The 24,619-nt window shown below is 33.3% G+C and overlaps 1 protein-coding gene across 3 annotated transcripts in view; it reads left to right on the forward strand.

Annotated features, from left to right (window-relative positions):
• Positions 1 to 24,619, forward strand: part of LOC143239927 (mitochondrial S-adenosylmethionine carrier protein) — a 72,302-nt gene that overhangs the window by 41,846 nt on the left and 5,837 nt on the right. Inside the window, exons 1-6 of one of the 3 annotated variants that reach the window (XM_076481591.1) lie at positions 8,465 to 8,833; positions 10,275 to 10,431; positions 13,228 to 13,337; positions 19,467 to 19,571; positions 21,799 to 21,891; positions 22,899 to 22,968. In XM_076481591.1, the coding sequence (XP_076337706.1) occupies positions 8,756 to 8,833; positions 10,275 to 10,431; positions 13,228 to 13,337; positions 19,467 to 19,571; positions 21,799 to 21,891; positions 22,899 to 22,968 (613 nt within the window). In that variant the 5' untranslated portion in view covers positions 8,465 to 8,755. Of the gene's footprint in view, positions 1 to 8,464; positions 8,834 to 9,171; positions 9,290 to 10,274; positions 10,432 to 13,227; positions 13,338 to 19,466; positions 19,572 to 21,798; positions 21,892 to 22,898; positions 22,969 to 24,619 lie in introns of those variants that run through there. The other 2 variants (XM_076481593.1, XM_076481590.1) reach the window with 2 other exon arrangements.

Below are 24,619 nucleotides of genomic sequence, written 5' to 3' on the forward strand. Positions count from 1 at the left end.
ACGAGAGCATGGAGGGGTGGCATTGTTGGTTGATCAGCATGTGCCATCCTATCTTTGCTCCTCGATACACCCTTTGAGGCCGTAGCCATCTGGGTTTTCTTGGGCCGTACCATCACTGTTTGTTCTCTCTACCTGCCGCCTGGAGAGAGATATGAGCAATAAGACCTTGATGCTCTTGTTGAAGAATTGCCACCTCCCTTTTTAATCCTAGGGGAATTTAATGGACATCATCCCCTCTGGGGAAGTGCTGATATTGATAGGAGGGGTTGCTCCATAGAGCATATGCTCTCTGATCACAACCTTTCTCTTTTCAATACTGGTTCTTCTACTTATTTTCATGCATCTAGTCAGTCCTTTACTACTATTGATCTCCCAGTTTGCTCCCCTTCACTATTCTCTCATTTTTCTTGGAGGGTTGACAATAATCCACGATGCAGTGATAATTTTCCTATAATTGTGAGAGAGGCTGGTCATGGTCGATGCCACCCGATTTGAGTGCTCTGGTGATAGCTGGATCAAGCAAGCTGGCCCTTTTCACTGTTCTCACAGAATTTGATCTTGCCATCGTCGGTAAGTCATCAATAGACGACTGTGTGGCAGCAGTAACTGACTGTATTTTTCAAGCAGCTGCTCAATGTATTCCTAAAACCTCGACACCTTTCCCACGATATCCTCGTCCGTGACGGAATCCTGCTTGCCACATGGCATGAAAGGTTCAAAAAGGGGTCTGGGATAATTTTTGTAGGTATCCCACACTCTCGAACTGCATCGCTATCCAGCAGACCCACGCACATGCTCGGTGGGTAAGACGTCAAAGCCAGAAGGAACCTTGGATTAAGTTCACAACCAGTATATCTGCTACCACCAGTTTCAAAGTCATATGGGACAAGATTCGAAAGGTCAGTGGGCAATATAATTCTGTCCTCCTCTCGATCTTGCTCTCTGCTGGCCAGGAAGTAACTGATATCCGAAGAATCACCGATACTCTAGGTGAAAGCTTTTGCTGGGTCTCTAGCACTTCTGCTCCTTCCTCCACCTTCTTAACCATCAATACTCGGGCAGAGCGATCACCACTTTCCTTTAGAACTGATTGTCTCTATGACTATAATCTTCCCTTTACATTGGTGGAACTCAAACTGGCCCTTCATTGGTCTATCAGTACATCAGTTGGGCCTGATGATGTACAGTGTGAAATACTGTGCTATCTATTTCCTGCTTCTCTTGCTATTCTCCTTATTGTTTTTAACTGGATCTGGTAGGAGAATGTTTTTCCTGATGCCTGGCGCCAGGCTATTGTCCTACCTTTCTCTAAGCCTGGGAAGGATCCCAAGATTCCTTCAAACTACCGTCCAATTGCTTTGATGAGCTGTCTCTGTAAGACCTTAGAGAGGATGGTAAATGCTCGTCTTGTTTGGTTTCTTGAATCAAACAACGTCCTCTCGCTCATCCAGTCTGAGTTCTGAAGACAGCGCTCAACCATGGACCACCTGATTCGACTTGAAACATCAGTCAGAGAAGACTTCCTCAAACGACAACATCTCGTATCAATATTCTTTGACATTGAGAAGGCTTGTAATACAACATGGAGGTATGGCATTTTGCGATACCTCCATATATATGGGTTACGTGGCTATTTGCCCATTTTTATTAAACAATTTTTAATGAACAGGAGATTCCAAGTCGTGTGGGTTCGACACTTTTCCAATCTTTTCTACAGGAACTTGGAGTCCCTCGGGACTGTGTTTTGAGTGTCACACGTTTCAGTATAAAAATTAATGCCATCACTGAACAACTCCCTCTCACTGTTGCAAACGGGCTCTATGTCGACGACTTTCACATCTCATGTCAGTCGTCGAACATGAGGTATATTGAGCAGCAGCTACAGACTGCCCTCAGTCGTTTACTGAAGTGGACCACAGCAAACAGATTTACCTTTTCTCTAACTAAAACCGTTTGCATCTAATTTTGCTGCCAACAGGGTATTCATCCTGATCCTGAACTTCGTATCGGTGAAGTTGTGTTGCCTGTAGTCCATGAGACAAAGTTCTTGGGGCTTATCTTTGACCATAAGCTGACCTTTATACCATACAAGTCCAATGTACAAGAGCACTGAACATCCTCTGTATCCTTTCTTCCATCATTTGGGAAGCGGATCAGTGTCCTGTGCTAAAGATATATCGTGGGTTAAGGCGTGCGACTCGTAATCTGAGGGTCGCGGGTTCGCATCCCCGTCGCATCAAACATGCTCGCCTTTTCAGCCGTGGCGGCGTTATAATGTGACGATCAATCCCACTATTCGTTGGTAAAAGAGTAGCCCACGAGTTGGCGCTAAGTGGTGATGACTAGCTGCCTTCCCTTTAGTTTTACACTGCTAAATTAGGGACGGCTAGCGCACACAGCCCTCGAGTAGCTTTGCGTGAAATTCTAAAACAAACTTTTGTAATAAGATGGTTGGAGTATAAAGACACATCAGAGAAAGTAACTCTGGAAAAACAATCATTACAACTTTTATTCTTGTATCAGTGGGTGTGTTTTTTTAATTACTGGAGAGAATAAATGTTCAGGCCACGTGACAAGAACAAATTACTTTGTTTCGTACTATTTAAGATATTTCTACAGTGTTAACTAATTATTCTAAAAGAACGTACTGATGAGACAATGGAAGTGATAGAACACCTTTCAACACCATACATATATATTTTCCTGGAAATTAAATTTAACAGCAGTAAGGATATTACAATTGAGCCTTAAAACCAAAATTTAGTGTTAAATACTTTGTAATACTACTTTTTTTACATCACACAATGGAAACAATTTCATGGAATAATCATGATGCATCTATTTAGACTGAACCGCTAATAACACTATGTAACAAATTTTACTTTTTTTTTTTTGTTCCTGGGCAGAAAATGTTATTTCCCAATTGCTTATGCCTAAAGTAAATGGAAAAGACATACTTTTCTCTTCAAACTTTGCTTTTGTGACCAGAGTGATAAATTTTCAAATTTACCCACTTTTCCAGAATATTCCAGGTAGGTTCAGTGCTTAGATAAAGAATTTTTTCGAACTTACAAAAATTTTCAAGAACTTTCTAGAATGTTGTAGAACTTACGAAAATTTTCAAGAACCTTTTAGAATTTTCTATAACTTTATATATTAATATATGTACAGGGGCTCACCACTTCAGTTTAGTTCCAGCTGCCTAAGTGAACACACATAAACCTATTTGATTTTATCAGAGATGGCATCAAGAAGCTGCAAGCATTCTTCAGACGCATTCTGCTATGTATGTGGCCTATTTATCAAGACAAGAGCTGAAAAGTACTCTGTGACAACATTTGATAAAATGTGTGAAGCATACAGGATTCTGGACACAAGATTCTGGAGTGCACAGAATTCCCCAAGAAGCTCAGTAGCAAGGACGAAAACTACAAGGAATATTTCGGCATGCCTGTTGTGGATCAAAACAAACCCTGGGCACCTCATTTTACCTGCAAGCACTGCTAAAAAACTCTAGAAGATAAGACGGACAATTGTTTCTTGCTTGAATAGTAAGACTTTATATTATACAAATTTTAGAACACATTTGTGCCACACTGCTCTGAGCTACTTGTATTCTCTACGCCAGATACAAAGCAGCCATCCTCAGAATAGAGCAGCAAATCAGAAGAGGAGGTAGACGTTGAAGATACAGATTACAATTTCAAAGGTGCAGCTGGTGAGAAAAACCCATACTACCCCAACCAAAGAGACCTCAATGACTTGATCAGAGATCTTGGTCTAACAAAGTCGAATGCCGCTTTTTTTACATCTAGGTTCAAGGAGTGGAATTTGTTAGATGAAAGTGTGCAAGTCAGAGGAAGCGTCATCGACATTTTTCAAGCTTTTTCACTCTTCACTCATCAAGACGGGGTCTGCTTCTGCCACAATGTATCCGGTCTGTGCGAGGCAATTGTAATTCCCTGTAACCCAAACGAGTAGCGCCTCTTCGTTGATAGCTCGTCCAGAAGCTTCAAAGCTGTATTGCTCCATGATAGGAATAAGTCGCAAATCTCGAGAAACTATTCACTTCTAAACATTTTTGCTCATTTTTGTATAATTTTAGTATATAAATACATGAAATCTGGATTCATATGTTGTTTTATTCATACCTTATGTAAATGAAAATGTGCAAATTTGCCCGTTTTTACACATAAAATAGGTTAATTTCTAAATTTCATTATCCAGGTCACAAAAGCAAAGTTTGAAGGGAATAATGGCCATTTTCTGTACTTTTACAACATAAGCAATTAAGAAATAACACATACTATTCAGGAACACAATTTGTGTTACATAGTCTCGGTCAGGAAATAAGAGCAATCTTAATCTAATAACAAGAACATAGTTAATAGCTTTTCCAACCACATGCTAAGTGAAACCTAGTGAAAAAATTATAAATCCAAAATAAATTATAAAACAAGATAGAAATGCATGATATATTTATTTGCCACACTTTTATGTCTTTCCTCCTCAGGCTTTCTTCTAAACTAGCAATAAATTTTGATCTTCAAATCAATAAGCTTTAAACTTTTGCTGTGGTCGAGAAGCATGTTCTGTTGTCTCTGAAAACATACATTACAAACATTTGCATTAGGGAAATACTAAAAAAGAAAAATGTCAGTACTAGACTTTAGCTCTAGTGTTGCTGATACCTCATCAAGATTCATATGGAATCACACTTTCTTTCAGATACTGCACTAAAAACCCAGATCTTTGTTAACATTTTATGAGTTAATCAGAAATGTTTGTTTTTTACCTCTGCATTTTACACGTTCAGAGTCAAAATAAAATGACAAAAGCATCAGACATATCTCAAGCAAACTCGCAGAACAGTTTTATATTAATTGATTATTATAGAACTGTTGGATTGTGTTTATCACCAGTGTCTTTCGCATTTCTTTCCTTATGTGAAACTAGTTGGCGTACCCGTCCCCTGTACGGAGGTTATATAAATTCACGATTAATGAAAGGTTATCTTAGGGCAAGAAAATTTCTTGTACGAAACTGTTTAAAAGGCCCTTAAAAGCTGCAAAACAAAATTTAAAACTCAAAACTTGCTGTATCTCCGCATGGACCCAGCAAACCTTCATATAAATTTGGTGAAGATCCATCAAGAGGGAGTAAAGTAGTAATAAAAAAAAAAGCTCATAAAAACCAACAAAACAAAAAAATTGTATTTATTTCTTCATGGGCCTGGCCTTCAATCCCACTATTCTTTGGTAAAAGAGTAGCCCAAGAGTTGGCGGTGGGTGGTGAAGACTAGCTGCTTTCCCTCTTGTCTTACACTGCTAAATTAGGGATGACTAGCGCAGATAACCCTCGTGTAGCTTTGCACAAAATTAAAAATCAAAAACAAAAAAACAGAAACTTCCGAATTTAATGTAAGTCTAACTTAATTACAGCATTCTAACAGAATTCCGAGACTAACAGTACATACGCCTAACTTATTATTTTAATATTGTTGTTTCGTTGATCGGTTGTATTAAATTATCACGTAAAAATAACTTAACCTACAGCACACTTTTGGAGGGATCAGTTCACTTATTCCTTAACATTTCTTCATGGACTGATACACATTTTGGTTCGTGGTTGCTTTATGTTTACAAATTACGCTAAACGTTTCTAATAACAGCACTGCGACTTAACATACAATAAGTCCACTTATGTATCGTGGACTAACTCTCTTTTATCTGAATTAACTTTGAAATCAACTTATCGTGTGCTTCACCGAATTTAAAAGTTTTAAAACGAAACTTGATGAGAAATTAAAACTGTCTAATAAATTTCCTTATAGCTAGTAAGTATAGTATTAATAATATAGCCTATAACATTTTATACAGTACCAGCTGTACCACATGTTTTCCTTTCCTTTTAATTTGAAAAACTGTTTGCAAAATTTTGCTGTTTTCTTCTATACTTAGGTGATTTTTATTTGCGCAGACAGATGGGCGTGGATTCGTCCATAAGTTTAGTTTACTGAGTAAGAGTATTCGCCTTCGATCAAGCAGTGAATTATTTTGTTATATTTTGTATTAGAGTTGTATCTATAAATTTAGATTACCTTGGGAATATTATCTTTTACATTGAACTAACCAGTTGGTTATTGTGTTCATATCATATCCCTCCTTTTACTTAGCGGCCTAGCATGGTTGGGTGGTTAAGGCACTCGACTTCTAATACGAGAGTCGTGTGTTCGAATTCCAATCGCACCCAACATGTTCGCCCTTTCAGCTATAGGAGTGTTATAATGTTACGGTAAATCCCCCTGTTCATTGAAGAGTAGCCCAAGAGTTGGCAGTGGGTGGTGATGACTAACTGCCTTCTTCCTAGTTTTACACTGCTATATTAATGACGGCTAGCGCAGATAGCCCTCGTGTAGCTTTGCGCAAAATAAAAAAACCAACAACAAACCTCTTACATAGCATACGAAATTTGTAGCTCACAACATCGAGCCTCTTTCAGAAAATAATCATATATAAATTAAAATATATCTTACAATAATAGGTCATACACTAATTATAAACGGATAAAATATAACTGTTTATTTTGAATTTCGTGCAAGGGCCAATTGCACTAGCCGTCCCTAATTTAACAGTGTAAGACTGGAGGGAAAGTAGCTAGTCATCACCACCCACCGCCGACTCTTGGGCTACTCTTTTAACAACAAACAGTGGGATTGACTGTCACGTTATAATGCCCCCACTGCTGAAAGAGCGAGCATGTTTGGTGCGACGGGGATTCAAACCCGCGACCCTCAGATTACCAGTCGAACGCCTTAATCCACCTGGTAATGCTGGGCCAAATGTAATTGTATTGTTGTTATTACATTTTAAAACGAGATAAGTCTATGAACAAATATAAAACTTACTATGGATACCGTAACTAAAACATGAAACTGAATGTTATACTTTCATGAAACTCATTGGTGCAATGTGATATCACCCATTTTTTTAGGCTAACATGACAAAGGTGAGAAACTGTTGACGATCATTAACAAAAACTTCAGTCGGATACTTTCACGTCCTCCGCTGGGGCAGTGGTAACTCTATGAATTTACAACGCTAAAATCAAGGACTCGATTCCCCTCGGTTGATACATCAGATAGTTCGATGTGGCTTTGCTATAAGAAAAAACACACAAACACCAGACACTTTCACAGGCTCAGTAGAGGTAGAGTGAGCGTAAACTTTCCTCTTCTGTATGGATTGACTTTATTATGATTTGCACTTCCTCTGGAGTCTAGAGGCTACGGCGATATGGCTGAAAATTTACAGTATTAAAAAGCGTGTTTCGAATGAATAATTACAGTTATACAAAGTATAAATGTTAACATCTTGGTAAAAAAGTTATAACAATGATACAGATATATGTATTTTATACCATACAATTTCCCGCAAGAGGACGAAAGCTGCTTGGAGGTAACCACCTGTTTTAACCAGCTGCGCCAGAAAGACAGTAATGTGTTGTTACATAAGCAATGGTTATATACATGTAAAATCGGCTCGTTTGGGTTGACGTAGAGGGGCGAACATAGTTTCGACCTTCTTCGGTCATCGTTAGGTTCACAAAGAGAGAAAGAGGTAACTGACCGGAAGCTGACCACATGTTTGAAAGGGGTTGTGTAACTAAGTGTCGCAATGTAGAGGGTCAGCTTAGATCTGTTTGTTTGTTTTGTTTTTGAATTTTGCACAAAGCTACTCGAGGGCTATCTGTGCTAGCTCACAACATCGAGCCCCTTTCAGCAAATAAGCATATATAAATTAAAATATATCTTACAATAATAGGCCATACACTAATTATAAACGGTTAAAATATAATTGTTTATTTTGAATTTTGCGCAAAGCTACTAAAGGGCTATCTGCGCTAGCCGTCCCTAATTTAGCAGTGTAAGACTAGAGGGAAGGCAGCTGGTCATCACCATCCACCGTCACATTATAACGCCCCCACGGCTGAAATGGCGAGCATGTTTGGCGCGACGGGGGTGCGAACCGCGACTCTCAAATTACGAGTCGCACGCCTTAACACGCTTGGCCATGCCCGGGCCTATGTGCTTAGATCTAAGCTCCTCTACGTAAAAACTTTTCTCAACCCAAACGAGCCGTTTTAACATATATATTCTCTTCAAGTGGGTTTTCTCGTCATCACTGATAAGCAATGCTTAATTTCGCAATTTTGCCCTGATCGTGACGTCAGTAAAACGTACGCATATCATTAATTGCAAGAAGAGTTATGCACTCTGTAGCCTACAATACAGCATGGCATAGGAACTTTAAAAGCAAGAAATTAAAAAAAAATATGTTACTCTTAAATATGAGTCTATTTATTCATGAAACAAAACATGTTCGAGGGGTTAATACTTAATAGTTATTAAATCTATTTTTATATTCTTACATGATACATTTAACTGTCTAAGGGGTTATTTTCAAAATAATGAACAAAGGGTGGCGCACACGTATTAAAGGGAAATGGTGTTCGATTGAGCAAATGATTTTTATGTTTATACGTAAAATTTTACCATCAAAATTGCGAAAATGTTTTATTTTCAAATAATTCTTACTAAAGGCGTTATGTATTCAAATGTTTATCGTTTGTTAAAACAGCTTTATTTACTTTCTGAACGTACTTTCCCAGAGGTTGCCATTTTGTCGCTAGTAGTCCAACATTGCTTCACGTTCTAATAGTAGTAGCACTAGTTAGTGTTAAGTTAAATATTGTTATGGAAGTTAACGTTAATGAAAACATGGATAGTGAAAAATGTTTTCGAGCAGAACCAGATTTTCTCATGGCATTAATGGTAAATTATAAACAGATAGTATTAAAACGTTTATTGTAAAATTAACGCAAATATCACTCATAGTTTCAGTATTTCAATTTTTTACAAATAATAATATCACTTAAAAATGATTTTAAAAAATATTACCGAGTATATAGTTGTATTTAGTATCACTATCACAGTATTAGTATACAAATTACAAGCATTTTTTATATTTTGACCATTGCGATCATTGTTGATTCCAGTAACTGGTGTGATAGTCAAAGATGTAAATGTTTAGGAATATCAACTGAAAAACTTAGTCCAAGTGTAACACAATACAGTACTTAAATCTTGCTCCGAGTTATTAAAACTGTAATAAATTATACTTGTGTACAGTTAAATGATTAAAATTACACAAAAATGTCTTATTTTAGATTTAAAGTTAGGTTTATCACGAACGCAGTACAACCTTTAAAAAGGGTGCATGTTTCAGCAGTAGAGTAGTATTTTTGAGCATTGACTCTGTAATAAATCTAAGTTCATTGTAAAATAAGTTAACGTTTTGTATATGTATTCTGAATTAACACTTGTTTTGAAAAAAGGTTAGAAACAAAAGATTATGTTTGGTTCTTTACATTATACTTGGTTTTAGTCATAAAAAAATTACAAAAGTTAAATAAAAGTTACAAGACCAAATGATTAATTAAACCTGTGCCTTTACAACAGATTTACACAGGTTCCCTTCTTTTCGACATTAGAATTATTAACATTAAGGTATATTTTATATGCTACCATAACACTTCTTGTACACTAGTATTCAGTAGGATTTATTGAAACAATGCATTTGTAAATGAACCCACTCATCCCTGCTCCAGTACAGTGGACTGTGCCAGTATAAGAAAGGAACTGTGTAATGATTTTGATTGTGTGTGTCTGTATGGAAATTTTATTTTTAATATAAAAACTGTTGAGTAATAGGTATTATACAAATCAAAATACTGAATTTTTCAAGTGAGTGATATTTGACATTTGATAACTATACAAACATTATCAAACAGTTTTTGTTAACAAGAAAAAAAATGGCATTATCTGAATGCTACCTGATGAATCTTTGGAACTATCTTCAAATTTCTGGTTAACAAATAAAGCACAGACTTAGTGTTTTTGTGGCCATTTTTTGTGATTATTGTTTGATTGTTTTTAAACATCAAATGTTATTTTGTATTAACAGCAACTTTTCATGTAAACCACCTATTTTTAACTGCTTTTGAACAATTATTTTGCTTATTTCTAACCCTGTACATATTACATCCTGTATCTTTCTATTATAGCATAAGGTCTACAAAGATATTTACTCTATAGCATGCAGTCTACATAGAAAATACAAAATGTAAATAAAAATTGGTGCTTTAAGAATCTGATTTTACTTAAGTTTGATTTTTTTCGTTATTTGTATTAATTTATAGTACAATATTTTCAGGCAGGAGCAGCAGCGGGCATAGCTGTGGATGTTACTCTGTTTCCTGTAGATACTGTCAAGACACGACTACAAAGTGCACAAGGGTTTTGGAAAACCGGAGGTTTCCGAAGTATTTATTCAGGATTGGCCTCAGCAGTGATAGGATCAGCCCCAAATGGTAAAAAATGCCAAATGATGTTAAATGTTTCGAATGTACGTTTTATTTAATAAGAAACATGGATTTTGTTCTTGCTATTATTTTGTTCTTTACACGTGTTATTTCATTTTATGCAGTTGGTCCATTGATATCTATCAGTCAGTTTTGTCTAACCAAAGAACAGATAAGGGATAAATCATAAAACAAAGTTTGTGAGGAAAGTTGGTGTCAGTGTTCTTTATAACTAAATATTGCCAGTTGTATCTCAAGATGGTTCATATCAGTATTAAAACATTTAGAAACATTGTTCTCTACTTTATTTTAATAAAAGTTTTAGTACTTATACCAGCCATCTTGAGATTCTTTTTTACTTCAAGTGGGTTTCTTGCCACCATAAATTGACAGTGTGTTTCTCCTTAGTATGGTCTTTACTGCTGGTTTATAATGGGAAGGATTTCATAAGCCCTCAGGTTAGTTGTTCAGCCTTTTTATTTATTTTTTAATGTATTTCGTGTTTTTTTAATGCAACTACATCAACACTAGAACCCTGGTAAAACTAGAACTAGGTAAAAACATTTTGACATAAATGCAGTTTTTATTAAATACAATTTTGAATGTCTTAATCAATTTCTTCATCTAAGGATTAGAATTTTCACAATATTAAAAGTTTGTAGAAGAAGTACTTTAAAATAATAGACATGTGTTTGTTACCTTGTGTCTAATTATGTGATGATCAACAGTAATCACAAATGTTAAAATAAAAAAGGTTTGTTGCACTAAACATGCTTGCCTTTTCAGCAGTGGGAGCATTATAATTTGATGGTCAATCCCACCATTTGTTAGTAAAAGAGTAGCCCAAGAGTTAACGGTGGGTGGTGGTGATTAGCTGCCTTCCCTCTAGTCTTACACTGCTAAATTAGGAAAGGCTAGCACAGGTAGCCCTGATGTAGCTTTGTGTGAAATTCAAAACAAACCAAAAAACCAAACCCAAATAAAAAGGTACTTTAGTTACATGTAATAAAACAGTTACTTAAAGTTTTGTTGAATATGTCAATCTCACCTGGACTACAGAGCACCTGTCAGTTATGGAGTTATACATTTTGGTTTTATGTTGAGTTCAATGGATTTAAAATAAAACTGTTATTGTTTGTAAATGTCTTCTAATGTAAAAATCATTTTGAATCCTCTTGGGTAAAAGTCGTAATGGTGTTTAACAGAATAACACTAAGTTGGCTGTGTTACTTGAATATGTCCCCTGTTAGCACAGTGGTAAGTCTACGGATTTATAATGCTAAGATCAGGGGTTCAGTTCCCCTCGGTGGACTCAGCAGATAGCCCAATGTGGCTTTAATATAAGAAGACACATACTTGAATACAAATATAAATTTATTGATATTTTAGCCTATTGCTGTTTCTCAACATCAGTTTCAATAAATGATAGGTTAGGGATCTTAATACATAAATATTAATTTTTGTTGTTGTTTTTTTTGTTTGTTTTTTACTGTATAAGCCAATATAACTACTAGTTTAATGGAGATTGACATAGAGATTAGTAAAAAGTGAAAAAAAAATAACTTTGTGAAATGTTGATTTGAATAAAACATATATGAACAAGTTCTGCTAGAGTTCTAATCTTTTATTTTCCTTTGCAGAACATCTGCTATATCATTTTATATTCTATTTGAATTATAATGATGTAGCATGATAGGAAAATAAGTTAAACTTAGTTGAGTCATCTTTCACTTGGCCAATCTCCAGTTTTGTTTCACTGAGAAGGCTGTTGGGTTTAGTCTTATTTACATTAGGCCTTGTATGTAACAGCATGAGTGGGCAGTAAGAAATCATCAAAAATATATGTAAACCATAAGATTTAAATGATTATAAAAAGAAATTTAAACCTTTTTATCTGTATTAAATGAAATAATCTGACTTGCAATTCTTAAAAATTCTTATTATTTTGGGATATTTCTTATTTAAAGAAATGTTAAAAGAGAATGGAGAAAGAACTGAAAATCAGTAAATAATAACTAATATCTACCAGAAATGTAAACATTCTTTCTTATTTATTAAAACCATCACAGTGAAGTAACTTTAAATCTATGAATTTACACCAATTTCACATCTCAAATGTCAGGTAGTGTTTGTTTTTTTAAAGAAGCATTAAACATTCATATTTTTATCTATTATGGAATTTTTCTTGATACATTGTGTTCTTTAAGGGATTTTTATCAATATAATGTTTCTATATTTCCTATAAAACTGAATTACAATGTAAGTGTATCCATTATAAGTCTTATCTACCAGGATCACAGAAAGCTGGCATTAAGCTTGGAAATGATATGTACTAATATAGAAAATAAAAAAACTGTTTTATTAACTGTTGTATACACATGAATACTGGAGACTTTTCTCCCACCCCTATACTTCCATTACTTATGCTTGTGTAAAGTGTGACTTGTTTAATCATTTCATTATACAGTGTTATGCTATTTTAAGTGTAAAAACATCTAAGAACTGTCTTTTTCATAGTTGGAAAACAAAAAAAGTACAATATAATAAAATAAATGCAGTTAAAAAGTTGGGTGATTTCAAATAGCCCATGTAATCCTTTCTTTTTAAGAAGTGAGAAAAGGGAATATAAAAAAGAGTGACTTATTATGGTACACAATAATTTATGAGAAGTATCAAGCTATAGATTTGCAATTTTTGGTGTTTATAATTGTAAAGTATGTTTAGTTCAGCAAATATACAATGATCATTATTAGTTTAGTCACTAGTTTATGTTGGACAACTATTGAATAGCTTCTTTTGCTTTAGCGGCAGTCTTTTTCTGTACATATGAAATGATTAAACAGCTTGGCAGTGGCTTGGTTCCGATGTCTTTTCAACCTGTAATTCATATGGGAGCTGCATCTTGTGGTGAAGTTGTAAGTGACTTTCCATTCCTTAATGTAATATATTAAACTTCAAAGTGTTTACCATCAAGACCTAAAAATGAAATAATATTGATGCCATAATTCTTACTTACTGTTTGATATATCAGGTCATCCCATAAGTAATGCCCGAAAATTTAATTCAGAAAGTGCATCATCATTTCTGTCTTTGTAGAAGGCTTTAATGAGTAAAATATGTAGTCGTCGTGTATAAAAAATTTTCCAGACAAATAAAAGAAACTAACCCAACTCCACTTTTTCAGATCATTAATCAAATAAACTCTTATGAAGATGGATGTGTCTGAGAAGCACATTAGGCACATAATGCTGTATTAGTTTAAAAAAGGCAATAGTGAAGCAGAAACTACATAAAACATTCAAGGTGTTTGTGATGCAGAGTCTCTCAGTGAAAGAAAATTTCAAAGGTGCTTTCAGAAGTTCAGATCAGGTGACTACAGCTTAAGTGATGCACCATGTTCAGGTCGTCCTGTTGAGTTTAATGATGACTTGCTGCTGGCTACACTTGATGAAGATTGTGCTGTAACAGTTGAAGAACTAGCACAGAAGCTTAATTCAACTCATTCAACAGTTCACCATCATTTGTAACAGCTTGGAAATGTGTCAAAACTTGAAAAATGGGTCCCCCTAAATGTTAAGCTCTGTAGACAATGGCTTAGTGCAGGTCAACTGGCTACAGCACAGCCCAAAATGGACCGCCATCCTAGGAAAGTTTTGTTAAGCATTTGGTGGGATATTGTTGGTGTGATCCACTTTGAGTTGCTGCTACTCAATGTAATGATTACAACAGACTTCTGTTGTCAACAGTTAGGGTGCTTGAATGTTGCACTGAAAGAAAAGAGGCCTGCTTGATCAATCATGAAGGTGTTATGTTACACCAGGATAATGCATGGCCCCATACAGCAAGAATCACATCTGCAAAGATTGAAGAGCTAGACTAGGAAAAACTTCCACATCCTCCTTATTCTCCAGACCTTGTCTCATCTTATTATCATCTATTCTGAAGTTTGCAAAACTATCTTGATTGAAAAGAGCTTGGAACACATGAAGATGTCAAAACTACTCTCTCCACATTTTATAGAAGTGACATTCAGAAGCTTGTGGATCATTGGCAGGAAGTAATTAATACTAATGGAACATACATTATTGATTAAATAATATTAAAAGCATTTGAAATTTATTCTCTTTTTCTGAACCTAAAATCAGACATTACTTACGGGATGACCTGATATATCTTAGAACCATTAAGTAAACTTATCGATACTAGAAGTGCATTGTTGAACTACATGTAATATGAGTAAGGCAGAAAAAAAACTTGTATATTTAGATTATTTTCTAAAAGTGTAAAGTTCGTTCAGTTTACTTGTGTTGTATATAAAGATATGTTTGGACTAAATAATTTGTTCAACTAAATAACAAAGAATGTTTGATAAAATGGTTAAACAACATTTCAAATGCATTACGTTCTGTAATCGGACATAATTATGAGTGGGTGACTTACTCAAAATGATATTTCAACTTTGAGATTGTCATTTCTTTGTTTTTATATAACTGTACTATGTGGCTGAATGTACTAAATACAGAATACCATTTTTGTATGAGAAATGACCAAAAATTTTAGACTGAAATTAGGTTATGTTAGTGTAGCTTTATACAAAATACAAACTTAATTTAAACAGAACTTACAGGATGAAACTCGTTTATTTAACTTTCATCATATTAGCATTATATTATTATCCTAACATTCTTATACTTGGACCACAAACACAGTAGATACCTTAGTGGGATAGTAGAAAGGACTTGGTTCTGAGTTAGTTTTATACCAGAAACAGAGCAAGTAATGTGTAGTACCTCAGAAAGATAGAAGACAGAAATTGGTTCTGAATTAGTTTTAAATCAGAAACAGAGGAAGTAATGTGAAATACCTTCAGTGGGACAGAAGAAAGAACTTGGTTCTAAGTTAGTTTTATACCAGAAACAGAGAAAGTATGTGAAGTACCTTAGTGGGATAGAAGAAAGGGCTTGGTTCTGATTTAGTTTTATACCAGAAACAGAGCAAGTAATGTGTAGTACCTCAGAAAGATAGAAGACAGAAATTGGTTCTGAATTAGTTTTAAATCAGAAACAGAGGAAGTAATGTGAAATACCTTCAGTGGGACAGAAGAAAGAACTTGGTTCTAAGTTAGTTTTATACCAGAAACAGAGAAAGTATGTGAAGTACCTTAGTGGGATAGAAGAAAGGGCTTGGTTCTGATTTAGTTTTATACCAGAAACAGAGGAAGTAATGTGAAATACCTTAGTGAAACAGAAGAAAGGACTTGGTTCTGATTTAGTTTTATACCAGAAACAGAGGAAGTAATGTGAAATACCTTAGTGAAACAGAAGAAAGGACTTGGTTCTGATTTAGTTTTATACCAGAAACAGAGGAAGTAATGTGAAATACCTTAGGGAAACAGAAGAAAGGACTTGGTTCTGATTTAGTTTTATACCAGAAACAGAGGAAGTAATGTGAAATACCTTAGTGAAACAGAAGAAAGGGCTTGGTTCTGATTTAGTTTTATACCAGAAACAGAAGTAGTTATGGGAGGTACCTTAGTGGGATAGAAGAAAGGACTTAGTTCTGAGTTAATTTTTTGCTAAATTAATAATAAAATCAGTGATATAAATATTGATTTATACCTAACTCATCCACTAACACAGCTATAGTTTTAGTCATGCTGATTATTAATAGTTTAGTTTATAAGCCATGTTGTCTTTCAGTGGGTAATATCATAACATTTTCACACATCATTATTTAAATATTCACAAATATTACTTCTCTGAATTGTACATATCAATTTTATTATAATTTTGTCTTTAACATTGTCCTCTTTCTTACCACTTCTCTTTTTATTCTATCATTCTTCTTTTTTCCACTTAGTAAGTGCTAAGAATATTCAGAAAGTTAGTGCACTTTTATATTAGCTAACCTTCATGTCTCCCACATCTATTTTAATAAACTGATTATTATATATAATTCTGTTGCTCAAACAAATGAGGAACTTTGATTCTTTTCAGTATTTATTCTAGAATATTCTATCTCTTACATGATGCTTTAACCACTTGCTGACTTGAAGAAGCACAGCAAACATTAACCAATCAGACAAAGTTTGACTTAATGTCATTAAGGTGGAACATTTTGAGCCAGTTTTCAATGTTTAAAGTGCCTGAAAGCCTTCAAGGTATCTACAGCCACAACTAAATCTTATTCTGTAGATTCAGTAAACATCATCAGGGTACCTGTGATAACAACTAAACATTTCTCTTTGAACTTACCTATACCAGTAAAAACCCAAAAACAACTGAGGTTGTTGTGAAAATCAGTTGTAGTAGTTTTGTCAGTACACTGGAGCAATCCCAATATCTGGACCAGTCCACTGTTCTGTGAAGTAAAGACATTTTATTTGCTTCTATCACTTTTTCTCACCTATAAAGATGTTGCTCCAGTGTCATTAGCAAAACTTACAAGTAAAGGTAAAGACCTCATAGTTGTTTTCTAAAACTAACTACAGGTGTATGAACATACAAGCTTTACGCTGATTTATTGAATGGGCTTGAACTATAAGTTGTAAGAACAGAAAGGTTTTCACCTCATAATACATTGTTGGGTCAAAAACATTGGAAAATAAGTAATGTATCTGAGTGTATCTTACTATTATTAAAACTAAAATTTCATATTTAAATGGGAATTTTGTAGAATTGTTTGTTATTATTACAATTAGCTAACATATGTATTAGTTTATACACTATATAAAAAGTTAAAAATGCCAAGTGTGAATAATGTGCACATTTGATGTGCCCTGCTTTTGACTGTTCTAGCATGTTATAATTTGTTTTCTGTCCTGAAAAGACCATATCCCTTGTTTCTTCATTAGCTTTAATTACATGCTGTGTTGGTGACCACTTTAGTGTGTGGTAATTGTTTCCATAAGACTATTACTAGCTGGTAGCAGATACAGATTTTTAATGCATTTTCAGAGCTGTTCAAATGTTAAGAACTAGATAACTAGTGAAACAAGTGGGTGTTTAGTTTGGTGTGCACAGGTTTCCAAGCCTTAAAAAAGATGTAAGCTAGTTAGTACACTAAGTAGCCTGGATGTGTGTGTCAAAGGTCAGCTGTATTCTTTGTTAACCTGAAGATGATCTGAGAATGTTGAAATGTTTTTCTGTATTACATTTTTAGTACCCATACATTCATATAGGTTTTATCATAATCACGTATGAAACATAAGCTGTTCATTTAATCACTGTGCTTAACACAAAATGACCACTAGAGCCAGATAGCTTCAGTTTGGCTGTTAAAAGTCACTAGAAAATGTAAGCTTACTACTTTGAAGTCAGTATGGACTTTAGGACAGAAAATTTAGTAATTATTAGCAATAAGATAGACTTCACAAGTCCAATTTAGAGTCTAATGGACTTACATGATTCCTACAACCAACTTCACAGTTCTTTTAGAGCATGGGTGCCCAACCTTTTGGCACTCGCGACTTGAAAATGTAATTGATGAAATAAAATTAATGTTATCCCAAGCTACTTCTAACAAGGCTACGTGACTCCCCTGCCAAGGCTTTGTGACCCCACAGGGGGTCGCAACCCACAGGTTGGGAACCCTGTTTTAGAGTGTTAACATAGTCTATATTAAATCATTTGGGTGCCCATACCCTTTGCAGTTGAGTTAAAGTTTTGTATTTCTACTTATGATCAACAAATAACCACAGATGATTAATATACTTATTGTAACATTGTTGACTTATGACTACAGTATTTCAGTAATAGTTTGATATTGTTGTACAGAGGCATCAATAATAGAGGATGTACAGAGGTTATTTTGTTTCCAAAAGATAAATCTACCACTATTTTATATTCTACTGTGACATTGGGCTCGGTTATGTAGCCTTTCATGACTGTGTCACATGGCTAGAATTGTGATAGTATTTTTGAATCCAAGAGAATAATTAATTGGTTAGCAAATCTAAATCTTACAGAGCACTTGACAGAGTGTGACAGATTGAAAGTCTGAATAAAAGTACTTGTAACATCATCCAATGAATGATTAGAAGTATGCCTTATAGGTGAAGAGACTATGAATACTAGATAGACCTTTAGCCTTGACTCTCTGTCTAATTTGTAAAAGAGAAGATAGTTTAATCATGCCTGAAATCTACTCTTTTTTTATTGAGAAATAGATTCATTTGTTCCCTGTAATCTGTTTTTTTTTGTGTGTAGAAATTGCTTTAATTGGGTCCTAAAATATGTTCTTTTTATTGAGGAATATTTATTACAAATTATTCAAGTTTTGTTTTTTAATCTGTTTAACCTGAGAATATTTAACTCATTAATTGACTCTTTTATTCATTTAATTCAGTTTGCTAATGAATGTAAGTGGACATATTTTCATTATTATATGATTTATACATAGTTATGATTATAAAAAAAACTTCCATTATGAGAAATGCGTGGTAAAAGGTCTGTGTTTCATTATATTAACAGTTAATACAGTTACACTTAATACAGTCTTACTGATAATGATGAGCAGGTCTAAATATTTAACTAGAAACTTTAAAATTCATGAAAAATAGATATCAAAGTGTAACTGTTTTTATAATTTATAGTAAAATAAGATTTCCTATTTGTATAGCAGTAAGAAAGTATCAGCATTTAACCAACATCATGGTTTAATTTGTTCAACATTTGGTATACTTAGCTTTAAAACATTCTTAAGAATATTCACAAGCTTATATATTGAAAACATATTTAATATATTTTCATGAAAACTATAAAATCATGTGGAAATTGGTTACCTTAATGTAATTAGATAAGTCAAAAAATATTGAATACTGAAATTTTTGACATGGGTTAATTAGATAATGAAAAAAAACTTATAATTGTACAATGTTTTGATAATATTTTGTCTCAAAACTTTGTGGGTTCCTTATTTTCAAGTTTTTTGTTTAATATTGTTAATTTACTTAACATGTGAATATACCCAGGAAAGCTCAAGGTTTTAATACATAGTGACTTGCATCTACACAAGTTGCAGTCATTTGGATTTTCTTATTGTAGGTTGCCTGCCTTGTACGTGTACCAGTGGAGGTTGTGAAACAAAGAACACAGGCCAGACCAGATCTTAGTAGTTGGTCAGTGTTGAAAAGGACTTTTAAAGCTGAAGTAGGTTTTTTGTCTTGTTTGAATGTATCGAGTGTTTTGTCTTTCAACAGTTGCTGCTTCCGTTTTATTATAGATACTTTAACTGTACACTTCTTTACAGCAAAATGTTGTTGGTGGCTTCAATAGTAAAACCAACAGATTCCAGTGTAGTTTTTTTTCTTTTCTTTTCAAATAACATTTGCAGGATCATAGCATTATTTGTACAGGGTTACAGTAAAATGATCAGAGGAAACATTTATTAGTGTATATATTTACCTTATTCGTTGTAAGTTTTATTCTGTTTACTTTCTTTTCTGGCTGTTATTTTGTATGATATTTTCAGGTAAAATAAATTCAATTATCAGTTTACCCTCATATTGTGATGTTAAAATATTTAATATTCACATATTTAATTCCTAGCATCTCTTTTAAAAGTATTTTTGTTGCTCCTTTTGTAAATTAAGTGTCCTACTTTTTTGGGGATAGTAAATCAAAAAACTTCACCTAAGTGCTTCACCACTCATATTTTTATAGTTATGAAGAGAACCAAACATATGACTGCATGACTTTTAACAGTAAAAACTATTTTTTTATTGTTTTATATGTCACTCCTGACAAAATATTAGCTCTGAATTATTTTCTGATGGTGAAGAAGAAATTTTAAAATGTTATTTAATTGCTCTCCTTTAAAATATAAAAATCACATCACTTGACATGAGAAATACAATTGTAATAGTGTTCGAAGAACTACAAAATGTAGGCCTAATTGGTTTTATCGATATAGTACGAATAAAACAATTAGTGGAGTTAAGTAAAATATGATGATGTAACATTACAATACGACTGATAAGTTTTATGAAATATGTAGATGTATTTTATTGGCTGTGGAAAAGTACAAAGATAACAATACAAAATAAGATTGAAATGGATGGTTTTTCAGCTTAGGACCTTCCTTGTATTAAACAAAAAAAAGATCAAAGAGGAAATGAGAGAAATATAGTCTTCCATTTTATTTCCAAGGCACATGTGAGATACTAAAATATTGCAGTAAGGGTAACTGAGATTTTGTTAATAAGATGTTGGATAGTATGTTACAATTTTGATTCCTGTTATTTCCCAATCATAAGCTATTCTGACACAGATTAAATTATACTGTATCTTTATAAATAGCCAACTGTATTAAGTAAAAATATTTTCAAATTGTAGCTATTTTCTTTGCCATATGCAAATGGATTATGTAAAAAAAAAAGATTTATCTCTCACCATTAACCATTTTGAAAATTTGAGGAAAGTTATTTGGCAAGAGAGGTTGTATTATACAATGCTGAGTATATGTACAGGGATTACAGTACCTCCAAATCAGTTCTTTTTCACTAATAATAATTTTAAAAGATACAAGCTAGAAAATTACTATGATACATGACTTCTGTTAGATGTAAGTTTAAAATCAAAAGTAAAACTTATTAAAGTATGAAAAGTGTATACATGTATATATTGTTTTATTTTTCTTAAAAGAGCTGTCAGTTTTTATATCTTCAAGTACAGATTATGTTTCATAGCTGAAAATGTTTACTAAATATATTGGAAGGCTCACAAGAACTTCGAAACATGCTGCTAAAAATATGTTAGTTTCACAAAACATTTTACTGCTGTCTTTCTGTTTGTTTAGGCTTAAACTTAAGTTTAATTACTGATAACTGTTCAGATCCAAATAAACCACTAAAACTGGTTTCAGTTTTTTTTTTCAGATTCTGTAATGGAATTAGAAGACAACAAATTATATTTAAACATACAAATGCTGATTCAGTTTCATATATTTCATATAATTAATTGTTGGAAAAAGTAATGGTTTAGGCCATGGAAAGTTGTAGAAAACTTGAATTTTTGTAGGAATAAAGTGCAGAATTCCTCTTTATATTTTTTTCAGCTTGAGATTTGCTTATAAGCCTACTGCAACTTCTACTAGCAAGACTAGTAATAGTATTTCATAAGTCAGAAGTTATACTATTTTATATCTTGTGTTTAATTATGATTATTGAGACAACATCGTACATTTTATATCCTCTGTTAGACTGTGACACACGAATAAAATCTTGCCCATCACAGATACAATATGTTATTTTTTAAGTAAGTTAAATTGGCTCTAAAGTAGAATGAATCTTCATTTTGTTTCTTGCTATAAATATAACAAAAGTTTCAAACTATTTTCTAATGTGCAGAAGAAAATATTATAAATTATTTTTATTAGGGCTTTTTTGGCCTTTACAGAGGATATTTTAGTACGGTTACCAGAGAAATACCATTCTCACTCATACAGTTTCCTCTCTGGGAGATGTTTAAGGTAAGATAAATATTAAAGTCTTTGAAACATTCAGTGTACTTTAAGTTTTTTGTTTGTAATATAGAAGCACAAGATATTTTCTGTAAACAATATCTGAGTGATTGTAATCTGTTCGTTGTAATTACCAAAGTTTTCATACTATATCTGGAAAAGTAATCTCTAATTTTTGAAAATGTCCCCCACTGGTACAGTGGTAAGTCTACAGATTTACAATGTTAAAATTAGGGGTTCGATATCCCTTGATGGACTCGGCAGACAACCTAAGGTGGCTTTGCAATATGAAAACACACACATATGTTTAAAAATGAGATCTCATAAACAACTAGTCAAAAAATATTTGTGTACAATTTTCTACAATTCTCTATAATGTCCAGGCTGTTAGGGATGAAAATGTTGTTTTTTTCTTGTTGCATGTTCATGTGAAAATCTTTACTGTAATAGAAAATTCTGTTGTGTTGGTTTATGGGTACCTATTGAACTCTAATTTTAATTATGTTTTTTTTTTATAAAGAGTTCTGAGATAATGTTTGAAACAGTTTATTGGTTCTGTGCTTATTTTGTAAATTATCCTACATTTCCTTAATGACAAATATCCACACATAATGTGTTAAATTGTTATTAAACATTTACTTTGATGGAAAAGTCTAAGAAGAAAATACTTGGAAAATTGAGATAGAAGAAAGGCATATGTAGACATATTTATGATAGAAACATGGCTTTGAATTTTATGTGGGCCTAAGTGAAGTTACAAGAACCTTAATTTGTTTTAAAATGTCATTTTTCTTTACCTATAAACAAAAGAATTATGGATAAGTTACAGCTAGTTTTTGGATGTTTTTTTGTCATTGTTAGTAAAAAATAATTGCATGTATTGATATATGTGATAGCTTTTTGAAGGTAAACTAGGTTTTGGGAACATACTGATTGATGTTTGTAGATTTAAACATTGGTTTGAGGTATCACTCAAGTTTATACTTGTAAGCTTAAACACTTGGTGATCTTGACAGAAAGTTTGGTCTGACCATCGTGGACAATATTTAGCTTCTTGGCAATCATCTATTTGTGGAGCTCTCGCAGGTAAATTCTACATCGTGTTATTTTATTTTTAAAAACCCTTTGTAACAAACCTAAGTATAAATCATGTAAATATATATTTTACAACTTGAATGCCCATCACATGATGGGAAGTAATTTTTTTTTTCAAAATCATGTTTAAATCATTTTTTTTTTATGAGCATGGTTTCCAAAAATCAGTTAAACTGTAGTAACTATATGTATATATCAAAATATTGATAATGACTATCCTGTTTCTAGTGTTTCATGTAAACATTTTTAATGTATATTTTGTCCTCTCCTTCTTATTAGTATTTTGACTTCTGTTTATTTTTATGTTCAGATGTTTTTTAATAAGTCATTATAGATTCGAACATATGAAAAACTGGTTATTAAAGACGTATTCTTACTTTATTATGTGTATGATCAAGCAAGTTATTTATTGTGATTGTAATTGCAGTGAATTTTATTATGAATTTTGGGGTCTTCTGTTGGACTGTCTTCTTGGTTTTGGTTTTGTTAACCTGCTGAGCTAAAGAAGTATGCTTTAATTTGAGAATTTTTAAAATTGAAATCATGTGGGGTTATCATTAAGATATGGCTGAGGGTTCTGATTGGACAGAATTGAAAACGTGGGTTATCGTAGAGATATGGCTGAGGGTTCTGATTAGACAAAATTGAAAATGTATGTTATCACAGAGATAGGGATGAGGGTTCTGATTGGAAAAAATTGAAAACGTGGGTTATCATAGAGATGTAGCTGAGAGCTCTGATTGGACAAAATGTAATGATGCTGCATTAGTGTGTCTCTTTGTCAACCAAGCAAATGTAATGGAGAATTACAGCAACGTATTATGATTTTTCAGTAATATCAAGCATGAGACATGGACATACCAGATTCAGTTTAATACTTCTCAGGATCTCTACCAACCTATCCTTTAAATCATATATTCTCAAAGTAGTACATCATCCATTTTATATGTATGTATAAAGGGAAAGAAAGGACATCAGCCCATTAGGGATGTCCTTTCTATCTCCCAACTATAACCATCTGTTACTACTTATGTATTCATACAGTTGTTTCTTGAACTCAGTTAAATTTTCTGTCTCCACCACCCTTAAAGGCAGCTCATTCCAAAAGCCAACCATGCTGTTTGAAAAGTAATACTGTCTAAACTGTATGTGTCTTCTTTGCTACCAAAAATTTACCCCTTGTCCTATTGTTTTCACTTCTAAACACCAAAAGGTTTTATGTATGTATACTTATCAATATCCTTAATAGTCTTAAACACTTCAGTCAAATCCATCTGACCTTTCTCCTCTCCAAAGAAAACAAGTTTATAGATTTTAGTCTCTTTTTACAAGATAATCCCATGTATCATCCTAATGGCTCTTCTCTGAACCTTCTCCAGCAATTCAATATCCTTCCTGAGGAAGGAAACCAAGAACACTGCTCTAAATGAGGCCTTTGAAGAGATATATACAGTGAAACAGTAATATTTCTTGTATTTAATATTTCTATTTATGCTACCCAAAATCCTATTAGCCCTATTGCTATCTACGATACAGATGACTTAAGTGATTTTTGGTCACAACACCAAGATAGTTTTCTTCAACCTCAGTATTTAATGTATTCTCATTTAAATTGCAACAGTAATATGATCTATGAAAACCT

The sequence above is a fragment of the Tachypleus tridentatus genome, chromosome 13, assembly GCF_004210375.1.
Source record: "Tachypleus tridentatus isolate NWPU-2018 chromosome 13, ASM421037v1, whole genome shotgun sequence".
Classification (NCBI taxonomy): Eukaryota; Metazoa; Arthropoda; class Merostomata; order Xiphosura; family Limulidae; genus Tachypleus; species Tachypleus tridentatus.